Below are 16,537 nucleotides of genomic sequence, written 5' to 3'. Positions count from 1 at the left end.
TCATTTTGTTGAATTCTGGTTATTTAGCCAGCTGAATTTTTCTCAAATACTGCATATACTAAAGGTGTCTGCACAAGTTGCATAGGATCAGATTTTGTATTTAAAGGAGTAAAATATCACTGATTAGTGAGGAAAAATGAACATGTCTGTCCTACAGGTATACCTGTGTTTTGCAGTTCTTTAATGGGAGAAACTATATCTTTTAACATTTTCTAACAACCTGATTAGATGTAGAATCTTGATTTATTAACTCTGTAGGTGTTCTTTTTTATGCACAGTCTTTCTTATTTCATAGACTTCTGTTCTATAAGCATGGTGATAATGGTTTAAAAAAGTAGTTTGTCAAGAAAGCAGATAAACTGAGAAAGCAACTAGACTAAATTTTAACTGGGTAAATCTTTACTTTTTTGAAACAGGAGATCAGCAAAATCTCGGAGCAGAAGTCCATATTCATCAAGGCACTCGAGGTCTCGTAGCAGACACAGATTGTCTAGATCCAGAAGTCGTCATTCAAGTATTTCTCCTAGTACATTGACTCTGAAGAGTAGCCTGGCTGCTGAGCTGAACAAAAACAAAAAAGCAAGAGCTGCTGAGGCAGCCAAAGCCAGTGCAAAAGCTTCCAATACTTCGACACCTACTAAGGGAAGCACTGACACTGCTGTAAGTGCACCTCAAGTGAACAATGTAAAGGACCTGAAGAAAATAAAAACTGAGCATACGCCTTCTCCTACAAGCAGTGCAAATTTGAAAAATGACAAGGCAAAAGCAAAGGTCTCACTTCCTGAAGCAAAAGCGGAAAATAATTTAATTGCAGACAAAATTACTAAGCAGAAACCTACAGCAGTAAAAGAGAATAAATTAACTGTTGTAAAACAGCCACCGGCCACTGTAAAAGAGAAAAACAAACCGAGTACACCAAGTGTAGTAACCAAGGAGAAGGACCGAATTGTTGCACTACCAACCTCCACACTGCCACCCTTGCCTTTGCCTCCCACGCTGCCTGAAGATAAAGAAACTGATAGGTGAGTTGTGACATAGATTTGCTTTTGGGGGCTGTTTGTTCCTTTTTATTATTGTTGTTGTTGTTATTGTCTATTCTTTTTTTAATTGTCAGTATTTCCTTTAGAAAACAAATATAATCCTATTTGCTAGATTAGGCTAATGCGTTACGTAGTTTGTTCTTGCTCTTCAGTTGTTTACAGGGCGATTAATAGTGAACTGAAGTAATTTGATCTTAAAATAAAAATAATTTAACTGGTTCTTGAAAAGAAGGATTTAGTTTAGGAGGAATCTTTCAATCAAAAGTACACCAATGAGACAATTTAGAATTGCTGGTACAATAGCGTTGGGACTCATGCAAGAATGCATTCAAGGATTCAGTATTTCAAGTTTGGTATGAACAGGTAAATATTTCTGGGGAAAAGTTAAATTCGGTACCAATATGTGAAAATTCTTAAATTAGTTGGGGTTTGAGGTAAAGATTCTCTTCCCTTTGGAAGGCAATTGTTTTTATAGCTGTGCGTTATTTTAGTATAATTTATCTCAGAGATCAGTGTTGTTTTTAGTGTGTATAACAGAAGTGAGGTTCGTGTCTTGTCATTTGTGTTAACTTTTGAAGAATGATAATTGGTCTGTAGTGAAGTAATAAATGTTTGTATTCTAAATAACATCTGAGTTTAGACTACATTAGGTCTCTTCGTAGTCCTAACAGAGAATACGTGCTGTGATTTGTACTAGAAAATTATGCTGTTGAGCAGTAATTTACTATTTTCCTTTTGCTTTTGGTGATTGAGTTGAGAAGAGTTACTTGTGGTTTTACTCATGGTGTTACATACCTCTCATGTATGAGAAATCAACTTCTCACAATAAGTAAAACCATTTCTTCGCATTGAAGTAATAACTAATTGAAGTGTGATGTATCTTTGTAAAAATGGAACTGTAAAAGAAAAATTCAAAATCTTATGAAGTACTTTTATTTATGTTCCATGTCTGTGTAACTAGCCTGTCTTCTCTTGTCTCTTGAGAAGTGTGTGGTGTTTCTTTGGTTAGTAAAAGTAGTTATAACTAGAGGTGTAAATGTTTCTCTTGTGCTTGTTAGTAATTTAATGCTATGTTAAACATTAGGGTGCACAGGAGGCCTTAGCAAATAAATGCAACCTAACAAGGTATTAGTCAGATACTTTTTTTTTCTAGTAGTAAAAGAGAAATCTTGTTTCTCGCCCTTCAGCACTCTAGCAAATGTCATTCCAGTTCAGAATCACATCTGTGTGGTGAATGTACAGTTGCATTTAAATTTATGACTAAAAGCCATTCTCTCTAAGTAAACGGGATTTCTGACACTGTTATTTGAGAGCAAGACTTACCGTTTTAACTGAAAATGAGGCTGACTAATTTAACTAAATATATGACTGGCTTTGCAGTGTTGATCGCAATAACGTGGAATGAGTTTTCATCTTGAAGCTGACTAATTGCTTCTCATTATTAGTATTTTTTAATGTAATACCTGTTTTAAGTATAGCTAAAATGCACTGAGGAGTTAAGCTACAATTAAACTGTTCTATCAGCACTGGGCTCATTCTTTCAAAAAAAAGCCTAATCTTGCAAACAGCTGCATTAGAAAGATTAATGACAAGTAAGAGAATGTTGGTTATACTTTGCTGAGTTTTGCCTATAGGATGTTATAAACTTTGTATCAGAATGGCTGTGATTACAAGTCATGATAAAATTTAAGTCATCAAAGGAAAATGATCAATGTTTTTAGGGGGGAGGAGGGCAACGATATTTACCTTGGGCTCGGAGTTACTACAGGGAAATTGCGCCGACAAAGAAAGCTTGATGCTATGCAGATCTGGCTGGTTCCTAATGTTGTGTCGGTTGTACAGTTCAGTAAGAATCCGATAAACCCACATATAAACTACCTAAAGGAACAGCAGTGTTGCAAAACCACCATGTAGGTTGGCTGAAAGGGGAAACTGTTCTGGTGGTCAATGATGTGTGATTTAACAGACCTGAAAAAAAGGCTGCCTGTGGCAGTGTACTACCACTGTGTTACCTATCACTTTTAAAATCTGTTTTAGAACCTCTCATTCACTTTCACTAATATTGAACATTTGGGGGCAAAATTGTGAGAGAAATACAAATGCATGAACTTCAAAACTAAGCATTTTTCTTTACCATGACAGCTACATGCGCTGTACAAAGGTGTTTTATTTTTTATAGCACGCTAACCGTTACATATGTGATGAGGGCAGTGGATGCTTCCTTGAGGAGCCTCTTTAAATTCAGGCGGTAGCAGCTTGAGAAACGTTAGAAGACATTGAAGTGTTCTGTTTTCATGGGGAAGCATAGCCATGCAAAACACTGGAGTGCTTTATTTAATTTTATAAAGACTGCTAAGTGTGATTAATGAGAGAAAGAAAATACGCATTTTCTGTCATGAAAGATAGCGAGATCTTTCCATTTACAGAAGCTCCTGCTTTTTATCTATTAAACTAAGTAGATGAGAAGTTGCAGGAAATCTCCAGAAAAGGATGCTGACAGTAGAATAGTGCGGTTTGGCAAATAGAGCTATCTTGGAAAATGTCCCCTCAGAGCATGACGGAAAGTTTTCTTGATGCAGTGACAAAGTTTGAAATGTAAAGAGGTAATAGTGTATGAGAGTCATGTGGGGGAGAAACAGTTACGTAATTATGTAGAGATGGTCATGGCTTTAAAGCTGCTGGATGTACAGTAGCTGCAGAAATGTAGCTAAACTAAAGGAAGTATTGGTAAAATGGAACCATGTATTTAAAAAAAAAAATACCACAGCAAGTATGATGCTTTCAGAATTTTCCCATTAGAATGGGAAGAGCACCTCTAGAATTCTTGGGTGTGGTAATTGTTAAAGGAATACGTTGCTCTACATGTGTTTGGGGGATTTTTCTCAAGACAGAGATCAACTGTCAGTATCTGTTACCCAATTACGGTTAATGATTAAAAAATGGTCAGGTATTAGTAACGCATAGCAGAAAAGCATTTAGTCATTTTTTCATCTGATCTTTTTTTTCACTTGATTTGTATGCTTATCGCTAGGAACATGTTGAATCTGGAGTGCTTCAGCAAATGTATGAGATTGGAATCTGTAAATGAGGTGTTGTGGACTGCTTCTTAATGCCCTGCACTGTTACTGTAACCATGAAGCCTGTTATCTCTGGAGAGCAACATTACAGTGAGCTGGATTAGGTTTTTATGAGAAGTCAGAGTACCAGTTTTACCACTACACTTCTGATGTCTGGCAGCACCTGAGCTCTAAATATTCTTAATAGTCTAGGCCATAAGCTCGAGAAAAAGTTTGTGTGGCAGAAGTCTGGGCTGGTAAGGCTTGCTGTGTCATCTAACCTCAGCTTTCACCAGAAAGATTTGATTTCATAATTACTGTAGAATTTTGGTAGTTAGCTGTGCCTCTTGCAGAGGGCTGCTTGTGAGCCGTGTGTAAAGAATAAATCAAAGGCCTGCAAATTCTAAGAGCAGAGACTTCAAATGTTCATGCATCGACAGCCTAGAATGTATTTAAAAAAATAATTCCAACAGGTTTTCCTTTATGTATGTTAATATCATTCTGTTGTGTTCAATGTACTAGCAAAATTGTGTCTTTTTCAATAGTTTGCGAGAGAATCTTTCTGTGAAGTCAGTTAAAGAAGCAGAGAAGAAACTTCGCCATCTGCTTGCAGACTTGCCACTTCCACCTGAGTTGCCTGGAGGAGCTGACTTATCCAAAAGTCCTGAAGAAAAGAAACCAGCAGTTCAGTCACACAGCAAGAGAAGACCAAAGTATGTTTTAGACTTTTTTTTTAAAGCCTATCGAGCAAGTAGAAGTGATAATAGTTTCTTTAAAATATATTATTTTTAAAGGTTTCTGCTTTTTAATTACTTTTTCAATATTATTGAGGCTTGAATCAAACTGCATGGTTTATTGCCACTTAATGGTTATCTAATAAATATTCGGTGTTGAGGTTTTTTTCGAGGTTAAGACAATCCTTAGATATATTAGCTGTATTCTTAGAAATGCTTCTTGTTTTCTAGAATATGTGGACCACGACATGGTGAAACAAAAGAAAAAGAAATAGACTGGGGAAAGCGCTGTGTGGATAAATTTGATATCATTGGTATTATTGGTGAGGGCACTTACGGGCAAGTTTACAAAGCCAGAGATAAAGACACAGGTAAGTTCAAAAAAGCAAATGTAATCTTACAGTTCTAAAAGGAACAGGATATTCTGATTTTGTTTTTATGTTGAGTATTCTGCCCTCTAATGTCTCCAATAGTCACTTGCTGATAGTGGGAAGAGAATCTGCCTCTCTGCAACACAGCCCTGAAGTGTTGCATGTTGGGTGTTTTTCTTGTAGTGTAACTGACTTTTACGGCATTGAGATAATTTTTAAATTTGATGTTAAACTATTCCTCAAATGAGCAAGCAGTCACCACTATGATACTTAAGAATGTTGTCGCTACTTCTAAATAGATGATGCATTGAAATTGATTCTTCATATGTTTTATGTTCAATCAGTAGTTCTTTCTGTGACTGCTTGCCCTTCTGACTTATTTGTGCATGCTTTGAATGCTGGATGATTTTCTACTTCAGCAGTAACTGAATCACATAGGATCATGTACAAGCCTCAGTTCCTTCTCTCTGATCTGCAGAAGAATGAGCAGTGTAATTATAATTCATTCTTCACCTATGCTTGTCTCAGCTTGCAAACTTTAGTTCTTAAGTTGAACAGTCACAGATCTTATTTTTTATCTCCTACCTTGAGAACCATTGCAAACAATTGTTAGGAGCTTCCTCCTGTTCTCCTGCAATTCAGTTCTTCGCACATTTAACTTTTTAATCCTATCACAACCATATGCCTCTTTGGCAAGTTTCAAATTATTTGTGTGTGGCAGACATTTCTTAACCTCCAATAGCAGTTGTCGCTCTTTGTATTGAATGGATCCATACAGTTATAGCAAACCTGCCATTAGCTTTGGATTCAAATCCTGTGTGGAGAGAGGCATTATGGCCTCTGAGGTACCTTATAACAAGCTGTGCAATGGGCTTTCATAGCAAGTGGACTTTGTGTCATACTGGAATGTGATCTACTGTATGTGTGTCATATACTCTGATATGGGTACATCCTTTTTAGAGCTACCAAAGAAACCTGTGCTGTCCATAAACTTCCCAGGCACAGCAATAAACTTTCAAGAGCAAAATGATTGAGCTGACATACAGTCTTTAGATATCCTCCGTCATGAGTAGATCGTGCTCCTGCCATTTTGCAAAATCTAGCCTCATCCAACCCAGCCTGCAGTAAAATAATAAGGAAAATTCCTCCTCACTGTAAACATGGCAGTGACATTCTGTTTGTAAAAATTATACTGATGAATTCGAGAACTCTTTAGTTGTCTGCCTCATATCTTGAACTATGTAGTATTTCTGGCTAGATATATGTGTTATGACCTGTGGTGGTGTAGTAATAAGAAATCCAGAGCAGACCTAGGCATCTGTCTCTAAAGTTGCTGTTGGTAATCACTCTTATATGGGGGTTTATTGATAGACCCAGTGTGGAGTATCAGATGCAGGTGAGTGAGGTATGCAGGAGGACTTAAGAGTGGGTAGCTGAAAATTCTCATTTATAGTTTTGCTTCTTCATGAGATTGTTTCCCAACAATGGTTAATTCTGTTTCCATTCAGCATAGTGTAATCATGAAAATGTTAACTGTTTAATCCATTCAGAAATAGTAATAGATGAGAAGGGTTTTAAAAACAAATGAGCAAACTCAATACTAAATCCCATAGTTTGGTTGCTAATCTTAATGGTTTTTATTTAAATTTTCTCGTAGGGGAAATGGTGGCACTAAAGAAAGTACGTCTGGATAATGAAAAGGAAGGGTTTCCAATTACAGCTATTCGGGAGATTAAGATTCTTCGACAGCTTAATCACCAAAGCATTATCAACATGAAGGAAATAGTGACAGATAAGGAAGATGCTTTGGACTTCAAGAAGGACAAAGGTATGTAGGCTCACACAGGGATAGCTCTTTCTGATCCCATTCTTAGTACGGTAGTCTGCTACACTGGACTTGAAGTTAAGCTTCATTAAAAAATGTTTGCAAAATATGTGCTTGACAAGGGGGTTTAATTTTGACTTAATGACTAATAGGAGTCCTTTATTTAACTGAGCTATGCTTTCTGCTCATAGAAAAATTTTTGCTAATATTTATATATTATATATAAAATAATGGGGTAAAAAAAATGTATTGACTCCAGTTTTGCTGGAGAGGAACAGATGTTTGACTCCTTGACATTCGCAGATTAGGGAGGCCAGCAACAATAGGAAGCTCTTAATTGTGAACTTTTTTAGCCTTTTATGTTTCTTGTAGTTTTTTGTCATATCATTTAGAGTATTGTAGGCTCAGTGCTGAAGAGATGTTTTTCATTGTAGGCCTTGTTTTTATTTGAATTGTGCTTCAGTTATTTTTTTTCATAACTGGGCATGTGCATCTTGAAGGCTAGAAGAAGGATAAATGAAAAAAATGGAAAGCAAGGTTTGTGTGGTTGTGGTTTTCCCCAAATAGAAGGCATGCAGACTTCTACTCTCTACTCTTTTGGTTCCCTCATTGTTAAGTCTGGCTTGTTTGAGTTATTGCAACCTCCTTAGCTTAGAGCATCAAGCAAACAGCGGGGAAATTATGCAGTATTGTTGCTTGGTACTTTTGATATTGGAGTGGTCATTTTGTCTTTGGAGGCTGTTTCTTTTTAGGTCCAAGTCTTATAAACCTATTGATTTTGGGTATTTTGGTGTCCTGTGGGCAATTTGATATGTGGTTTGGCTGAGGAGGGTGTTTGGTATGTGGTACCTGTAATTCTTCCCTAATCCTTCCCTGACTTTCTGTGCAGCATGCCCAGCACCAGTGTGGGTTGAAAACACTGGTGTGTGTACTGCATAGCCAGCAGAAACACCAGGTGACATTGTGATGAGTCAGAAAATGGCTGTCAAAATTAAGCAGGAATTAGTTTGGGGTTCTTTTCCTAGCATCTTTAGGAAGTATAATGCCTTGAAGAGTGCACAGCACTGACAGGCTTTTTTTGTTGCATTTAAAAGTAGGAAGCATCTAGCAAAACAGTTTTGCTAGATAGTGCAGGTTCAGTGGTCAGCACCAACCCTGAACCCCGACAGTCTGCAACAGCCAGTTTAGGCTTTTCATATGAATCTTGTACTGAGTTTTAATTAGGTCTAACCCACTTGGCTAATGAGACCACACTGAGCCTTGACTTAATACTTAATGACTCATTAATTAATTCTCTCCCTTTCTGTTTGGTGCCATGTCTAGGATTGAATTGTAAATTTTTTTGGTGTACTTCAAACTGTGTGTCTCATTAATTTCAAATGTATTTTTTTTGTTCAAGTCTGTATTTGTGCTTTTGATTTGCTTTCAGTTTAATTTCTCATTCTTATTTAACAGCTTATTAAAACAATTACATTTTCAGAAAATTTGCAAGGGAAGGGGTTTCTCTGGAGATACTAGAATAAAATTAGTTTCTGATAGTCTCTTGAAAGCATTAGCATGATAATGAGACTGTGCTATTATGATTTGTCTGTGAAAAGATGGAAGTTGGGTTTTTTTCAGGCATTGCATTCTGTATTTCTCTAATGAGTAGTTCATTGTGAGATAGGGATTTATAGCTGAGACATTGTGGCCAAGTTGTAGACTATGCAGGGAACAAATGCAAGTAGGAGGAAGTTTCGTCATTTTCACGGTAAACTATTGCAAACACAAAAGTAGGCTGCTTGGCTTAAGAAGGAAATGTTATAAAAGCGATAATGATGTCTTATTCGGGCAGAGCTTACAGTAAAAGCAAAGCGTTTTGTCCTCTGATGAACATGCTTATCTTAGCGTTGAAATACTGTTCTTACAAAACCCGGCTAACACCCATTTGTGAAAGTAGGGAGTGAGAACATTTCTGACAACACATGTTCCTCTAGTTAATATAAGTAAAGTTAGTTTTGTGTCTAACACACCTATCATATCGTGACCTATTACTTGTCTACTTATTGACTTAAGGGTTTTTTTGGTTGGCTCTTAGTAGTTTAAAATACAGAAAATTTAGTTTTCTGTCAGTTGTGTAAGTATTGGGCACAGTTTGTACAGTGCTTGTTTTAAGGATGCTTTTTAAGATAGTAACATTGGTCTGCAAACCAGCAATGGCTTGGCTTGTACAACTTCGTCCTGATACTTTGAGCTGTGTTATATGTTTTTGAGTGACACAATCCTATGTCTTCTGAACTTTTGAGTATTTGACTTGTCCAGTATTTTCAGCATCATTTTACTTTTAAAGAAAGTAGAAGAAAAGTGTATCTGTGTTTTATCCTGGCCAGCTTAGGGGTAAATTTGACAATAGGAACAGCAACACATTGGAGTTGTACATATATTATAAGGGCATTTCTATAAGTGGAAATAACGGACATCGAACGGCACGGTTGTTTGTATAGGCCAGGCACGTACACAGTTGAGTGGGCGCTACATGGGTCTGCTATACTGAAGATCTGAAGTTTTTACTTTTGCAGTCCTCATTATGTAGAAGACATCTTTGATGATAAAGTTGGAGAACAGCATTACTGATTACTAATAAGTAATGTAACATCTTGATTCTGAGATATGATCCTGCCACATAAAACGTGTTTGTTGGGTGTGGCGAGAAGGAGTATCCATTTTGTATGTTTCTCATGGAGGTTTTTCTCCCCTACCTATCATTCAGAAGGTACATGTAGGCTCATGTGAGGTGAACGCACAAGGGAACACGACTCATAGTTTGTGTTGTCTTGCGTGTGTATCTGCGTAACAGCTGTCTTAAAAAGAAAAGTCTGCTGAACATACTATTAAAACCTCCTCTGCCTCTCGCAGGACATAAAACCTCATTTGACTTGACAGCACCAATGAGCTATCGTTTCCATTCAATTTTTTCCTATAATCTTAGAACTCTTGTTATTTCTGTTGAAAATGTTTTCTTCTAGTGAACTAGTGCAGGAGCAATTGTGGGTGTCAGTCCTGACAGCAGTAGAAGCAGCCTAACACTGCTGGTGCTTACAACCAAGTCTGTTGGCAACTAAATTTTTCTTCACTCTTCCTTCTTGTTTGCTTGATGGTAGTTCAAATTAATAGGAGTTCATGTTCATGAACTTCAGTTCATGTCCTTTCAGAGCAGAGTTTGGAGCAGGAGGATTGTACTTTGCAGAAACTCTTCTCAGTGATTTTTATGTCTAAGAAAGTTTGTGTGATGTTCCCTGTGCAACAGCAATTGAAGAAAACAAGATGTAAAACAACTTGAAAACAAAGAGCTATTTCCTAGGTAAATTCAAATCTATACATTTCATAAGCTAAGTTAGTTGAGCCACTTCATCATTTACGAAGTGAATCATTGGAAAAAAAGGCCCTTCTTACTTTGGGCTTTTGTCAGCTCTGTTTTGTTTTCTCAGTGAGTCTGTCATTTATATTACTTAGGTGTCTTTCTCTGAGTACCTGAGATGACCCTTCAGTTCTCACTTGCTTCTTTATCAGCTATAAGCTGTTTGCAGTCTAGCTATAGGACTGCCATGATCTCTCTTTAATAAACCCATGGAGAGTGCCTGACAGCTTTTGTTGCTATTAAGGTAAAACCAGTAGGTGTACTGACTGGCATCTCTTCCTCCTTTTGAATGGAAGAGGCATTTTTAATTGCTAAGCTGAGGGAGGATGTAAAACTTAGCATGGTAGACTCTAATAAAAAAGATGTGGTTAACATCACAGCTTGGTGTGGGTTTTTTTGGTTGGTTTTTTTTTTGTTTGTTTTTTGTTTGGTTGATTGGTTTGGGGTTTTTTCCTGTGTGTTGATTATCTGCTTGGATTGTGCGTGTGTTCCTGTAATTCATTTTAAGATCTAAGTCTACTTTAGATAGATTAAATTTTGAATTTATTTGCAGTACAAATTAACAAATCTTTCTAGGCATGAAGTATTTATCTCAACAGTATTGTAGTACACGTGTCAAAAGGACACTGACTGTGACTAGCAGGTTACTTTCTCACAGCCGTCAAGGAGTACTTTGAAAGCTTGTGGTTTGGAAGGAGTCTGTGACAGCAATCACAGTTATCAGAATGTACTTCACTACAGGGTTCCTTCTCGTATCTTAGCTAGCTTTATCTGGTATTTCTGGGAAGTTGAGTAAAACCAAGCTGATGTGAATTTCAGAAACTCTAATGTAATCTACAGCTTGCCTTGCTGCTCTTGAAACAGCTGATGGAAACTTCTTACCCAAATAGTATTCATGCTACAGCTAAGTTATCAGGAATTGTGTGGCTGCTTGAGTGGTGCTTCCCATTTGCATGTGCTCTACTAGACTCTGGTCTGGAATGAGTGCAAACCTAATTGTGTGGCTTTTCAACTTGATCCATGTTATTGCAAAATTAGAAAAGTCCCTGATTATTAATCAAAGATTTCTGATGTGTTTGGTTTGCTTTTCCTCCGCTTTTAAGTTTTCTGTTTGGTTTTTTATTTCCCTGTAGTATGTGATGAAATGAGGGCGATATTTACTCCCAGGGCTTCTGTATGCCCTTCGCTGGTATGCCTGTTTCAGAACATGTTTCTATGCACATGGAGTTTAGGTTGGATTTGTTTCAAGAAGATAATTTAATTGAACTTTCAATAGAAAAATAACACTGTCATCAAATAAAACCTTAACACTGGGTGAAAATGTAAAAAAAAAAAGGAAAGTTCTATTTTTTATTAGACTACATTTGCCTTAAACAGTAAGTTTTGTGATAGCTAAATGGAAAAATGAGCATAGCAGTGATGCTTTCTTAAGTCATTAGCCTTTATTTGGTATTTTGCAAATTAGAAAATAGGTTTGTAAAATATGAGTAGAAAGGATGAATATCTCTTTAAGGGACTATAAGGAATTTAAATGTAAGGAACTTAAAGGAATTGCTGGACAGTTTCTTATTTAATTTTCAAGGTTTGTTTGATAAAATTCTGTTTAAAACTGTCTGGGAATATAGCGTATCATGAGTACCATAAGAGAAATGTTAAGGAAATGGAAGAGTAAACATAATCCAATTATCTTCAATCAATCAAAGGGAAAAAAAAAAAAATCTATGTGTTGCCTAGAAGAAGCTGAGGAGGCTTATTAGTGAAATGAAAATCTGATGGAGTCTCATTCTGAACTGTGAGTACAGAACAAAATGTTGAAAACCTGTTCAACAACTCAGCATTGTACATAACATGCACTGAATAAGGCAGGGATCCTTTTTTTTTTTTAAGCATTTTTGTATTTCAAGATACTATTGTAACGATTGAATTAAAGTTTGCACATAATAAGGCACTTCTGGTCTCCCAGTTCCTCTGATCTGTATCTAATCGGATATTTCGAGAAACCTCAAACACTTTCCCTATAAAATTACATTTGGAAAATATTTACTTAAAAGATGTCATCTATGTAGGCTTTTGGATCATTCTCCCCTGCTGCTCTCTCCCTCCCCCCCCTCACCCGTCCAGCCCGAAGCACTTGTATCTTATTTTGGGAACAAATTTGTAACTTGATGTCCTGCTTTGTTGGATCTGTGTGATTTGATGACAGTCCAAAAAAATCCAGAGCCTGTCTGTGTCACAAAAATGCAAAGTATGTTTTTTTTATGTTTTTGGCCCCTCAGAAAATCCTTTGTTTATTACAGGTCATCAGTGCTGTGTTTTGTTGAGTTACCCATTTTGTGTGCATAGCTTTACAGCACTATACCCCAGCTCATTTTGTGTTGTGGTTAAGAAAACTGCTACTGTTAGAGCTCCATGACTTGAAATATATAAACAGGAGGAGATGTGTTAATCGTTTAATTATTCTAAAGCAGTATCTCACTTTTTGACCCTTAACAATCTTAACTGACAAAATGGTCCAAAAGATGGATTTTCAAAATGCAAACAAAAGGAGTAAGGGAAGAATTGTTTCCATCCATGTGAGTCTCCTTTCTTTATTGTGTACCTCCCTAATAGATTCAGCTGCTCTTATCCCATATGCAGAAGTAGGCACTATTACTACTGTTCAGCTGTTCCAGCTGCTGCTCTGTCAACATGCAGTGACATTAAGTTTTCTTATTATTTTAGTAGATGAAGGAATGGAGATGAGCTTGCATGGTATTAGCAAAAGAAATGGGGCACCCAAAACATAAACGCCCCGTTAGTGCTTTGTTGCAGCATGTGGAAATGGACTGTATGCTGCCTCCCACCCTGCAGGTACTGATTTACTGGGAAGTGCAGGTCTTTAACGTTACTTATCTTCCTGCTGTTATGTTACAGTCAAATAAGTAATTCTGTGTTCATTTGAATTGCATGTGCTTTACTGTAACAGAGCTCTAGGTGTTTTTATGACACTGTTTCCAGAGACGTGGATATTGGGCAAAGCAAGCATGAAACAAAGGGTCATTTTTAAAACGTAACCTCCAAGTTATCAAATGCCTTGGCCTCATAAAAGAAAGAATTACTATTTTTTCTGTTACGTTTTCCATCTGAGAAATGGATATTTGTGTGGCATTTGTTTTGATAGAACTAAAGGATGCTGTAAATTTGAACTCGGATGATGCTGTAGTAAGCAGACTTCTGCCTGTGCATAGTTCACTTGTGAAGTCTTCCATGACTTTTCTTCCTGAACATCTGTAACTTCTTTCCCTGTTATGAAGGATGAGATCACCCGATCTGATGAAAAGCAGAGGAGATTTGAAATGATCAAGTGGAATAATGTAACCGCTTTGTTGACCAAAACTGTAGATCTCTATTAGAAAAGGGCACCATATTTGTTTAGAAATAAACTAACAGAAGTTTCACTTCAGTTTGCTTGAGACCTTTTTTGCAGCTGCAATAACTTCCAAATATAGTTTGAGTAATACTAAAAATCAGGTTTTAGTGGTTAGACTGCTAAGGCTAGTAGACTAATTTTAATAGTTTCTCATAACCAATGAAGAAGATTCAGCTTTGACAGTTTTTCTTTTTAAAATAAATACTAACATTGTATAATATGTAGGTAGTAATGCACAAGTGTAATGGATCCATGCATTTGCTCTTGCTCTGGCATGGAAGGAACATTTAGCATTTATGCTGTTCTAGTGTATGTTTCTTAATGAGAGTTGCAGAAAATATAAATCAGTGGATGTCATCTCCCAGGTACTACTCTGTTTTATTTATGAATTATCTTCACTGTTGTCAGCTTTCCTTCTTGCATGAGGGTACCAATTGTGATTGCTGGTTATAAATAGTGTTGAAAAATCCCAGGAGCTAGTGGCAGAGCAGGAAATTGCTCAAGGCATGGAGCCTACTTTGCATATAAACAAGAAGACTGTGTTCAGCTGTTCTCACTAAAGAGGTCTGCAATCCCAGTGACCCTTCCCAGTCTTTCTCCTTGTCCATGTACACACAGAGTGTAGCCTGCTGCCATGACAGAGTTAACTGCCCTTTGTATTGCAGAGCGAGAAGATACCAGGATCACTGCTGTTCAATTTTGTTGAGCTGACATCCTCTGAAGGGCCTATCTAGATTATTCTGGCACTGCAGCATTAATATCAGGTGTTTTGTTTCAAGGCATTTTGAAATATGTCATGGTTCATATATAGAAGTTCTCAGTTTAGTAGACCTAACACCAGACTGCCAGCTATCTTTTAACTCAGTTATGCAAATAGTAACACTGCAGCCTTTTGGTTCTTTATGACTCTTAATACTTATTTCTTTCCTTTGGAAGTGGTGGGATTGGGTTGTACCTGCTTGATTTACCTTCTACTCTGCTCCACTTCCTCTGTACACACGAGGCATATTTTATGATCAGTATTTTGCTTCCTCAGTATAACATACAGCAGGACAAAAGGACCTAAATTAAAAACAATGAACTCTGAGTGTCTTACGTAATGGCCTGTGGTTTAGCTGCTCTACACTGATCTTTGTTACAAGTTTAACACTGTATGAGTAATCTTCTTGATGTTTGTTAAATAGCAGATAGATTTAGCACTCTTTCTTCCCTTTTCAGCTACTATGCAAGAAAACAAGTCAGTTCATTAGAATTTGGCTGTGTGTGTATGTTCTGGCAAGCTGACTTCTCATTATTGCTCCAAGACTTTCACTAGCTTCTGAATGGGAACTTCTCATTTAGGAACTAGAACCTGTAGTGAGTTCTTGTTCGGCAGAAGCTATTTGTACTTTAGAGTGGTGGCTTTGAAATCTCTTTGGGAGAGGCTTTTTAAAATGGAAGGTAGACAGACCCTCTTGAACGTAGTTTCTGCATTGCCACCGGTGCTCTGTAGGGACTGCACTGTCTTCTCTGCCCCAGAGTTAAGAAGAAAGGGAAGATTAAGTACTAAAAAGTAGACCATACTGGGAGTGGTTATGCTGGAGGTGGGTTATTGCTGCTTCTGAAGCACTCGACACTTTACCTCTTTAGGGATACTTACATATATCACAGAGCATTGGCTTTAATAGCTTTATTTGTGGAGTTACACAGGCTAATGTGAGATAAGACCAGATTCTATTATGTTTAATGTATGCGTGTGGCAAATGGAGTACAAACTCTGTCTTTGCAGAGCTGCTGTTGCTAGTAGGTTAGTTCTGCTTTCTCATTTTGTCCTCTCTTATAGATATTTTTAGTCTGAGAAGGGCAGGCTTATTTCTGACCCAATTCCACTCTGAAAGCTTAAAAAAATCAGTCACCAGATCATGACAGATGAACTAATGGTGTACACATTTTGTTTCTAGATATCTCCCCAAACTCTTTATAGGCAATATTAACCCAGTTAATTTTTCTTTAAAATGGATGGAGATTGAGCACCATAGGGAGAGTATATGTCCATCTAGATTAAAGCACCGTGTGGTAGCATTATATTTGTTTTCACAAACGTTTGACTCGTATAACTGGTTACATGGAAAAGCAATTTTATGAAAACATTTTACTGCAGTGTATTTCACTGCTGTTATTGGACATGAGGTACAGCTATAAATACTGCAGAAAATGTAAACAGTTGGTAAATAATACTTCCAGCTTTCAAAAGTAGGGAGCAGCAATGCTTTGGACTGCTGATAAATCAATTTCTCTCTCTGTTTCTCCTACCCTTTCTTTTCCTAGGTGCATTTTACCTGGTATTTGAGTACATGGACCATGACTTGATGGGACTGCTGGAATCTGGTTTGGTTCATTTTAATGAAAATCATATTAAATCTTTCATGAGACAGCTGATGGAGGGCTTGGCCTATTGCCATAAGAAGAACTTTTTGCACAGAGATATCAAATGTTCAAATATTCTGCTAAATAATAGGTATGGATATTACTTAAAAAATTTGTATGTTAACAACATCTTTAAATCTTTCTTTTAATCTTCACAGTTCACCTGCTTTTAAATCATTTTAGCAAAACGTTTTTTTTTAGATTGCCCTGTTTCTTTAAAATCAATTGTAAAATGCTAATCTTGTAATGTTACTGCTTAACACTGGATACTGCAGTTGTTTGTTAAACTTAACCTGTGT

The 16,537-nt window shown here is 36.9% G+C and overlaps 1 protein-coding gene across 1 annotated transcript in view; it reads left to right on the top strand.

Moving 5' to 3' along the window:
- Window positions 1-416: 416 nt before the first annotated feature.
- CDK13 (cyclin dependent kinase 13) overlaps window positions 417-16,537 on the top strand; it is a gene marked incomplete at its 5' end in the record, with an annotated part of 33,294 nt that continues 17,173 nt past the window's right edge. The window contains 5 exons of the mRNA XM_035892773.1: window positions 417-1,022; window positions 4,642-4,809; window positions 5,062-5,201; window positions 6,859-7,029; window positions 16,140-16,329. Of these exons, the coding sequence (XP_035748666.1) occupies window positions 417-1,022; window positions 4,642-4,809; window positions 5,062-5,201; window positions 6,859-7,029; window positions 16,140-16,329 (1,275 nt within the window). The remainder of the gene's footprint in view (window positions 1,023-4,641; window positions 4,810-5,061; window positions 5,202-6,858; window positions 7,030-16,139; window positions 16,330-16,537) is intronic.

Source organism: Egretta garzetta, unplaced genomic scaffold (genome assembly GCF_000687185.1).
Source record: "Egretta garzetta isolate BGI_Z169 unplaced genomic scaffold, ASM68718v1 scaffold194, whole genome shotgun sequence".
NCBI lineage: Eukaryota > Metazoa > Chordata > Aves > Pelecaniformes > Ardeidae > Egretta > Egretta garzetta.
This window is presented reverse-complemented; position numbering and strand designations above follow the sequence as displayed.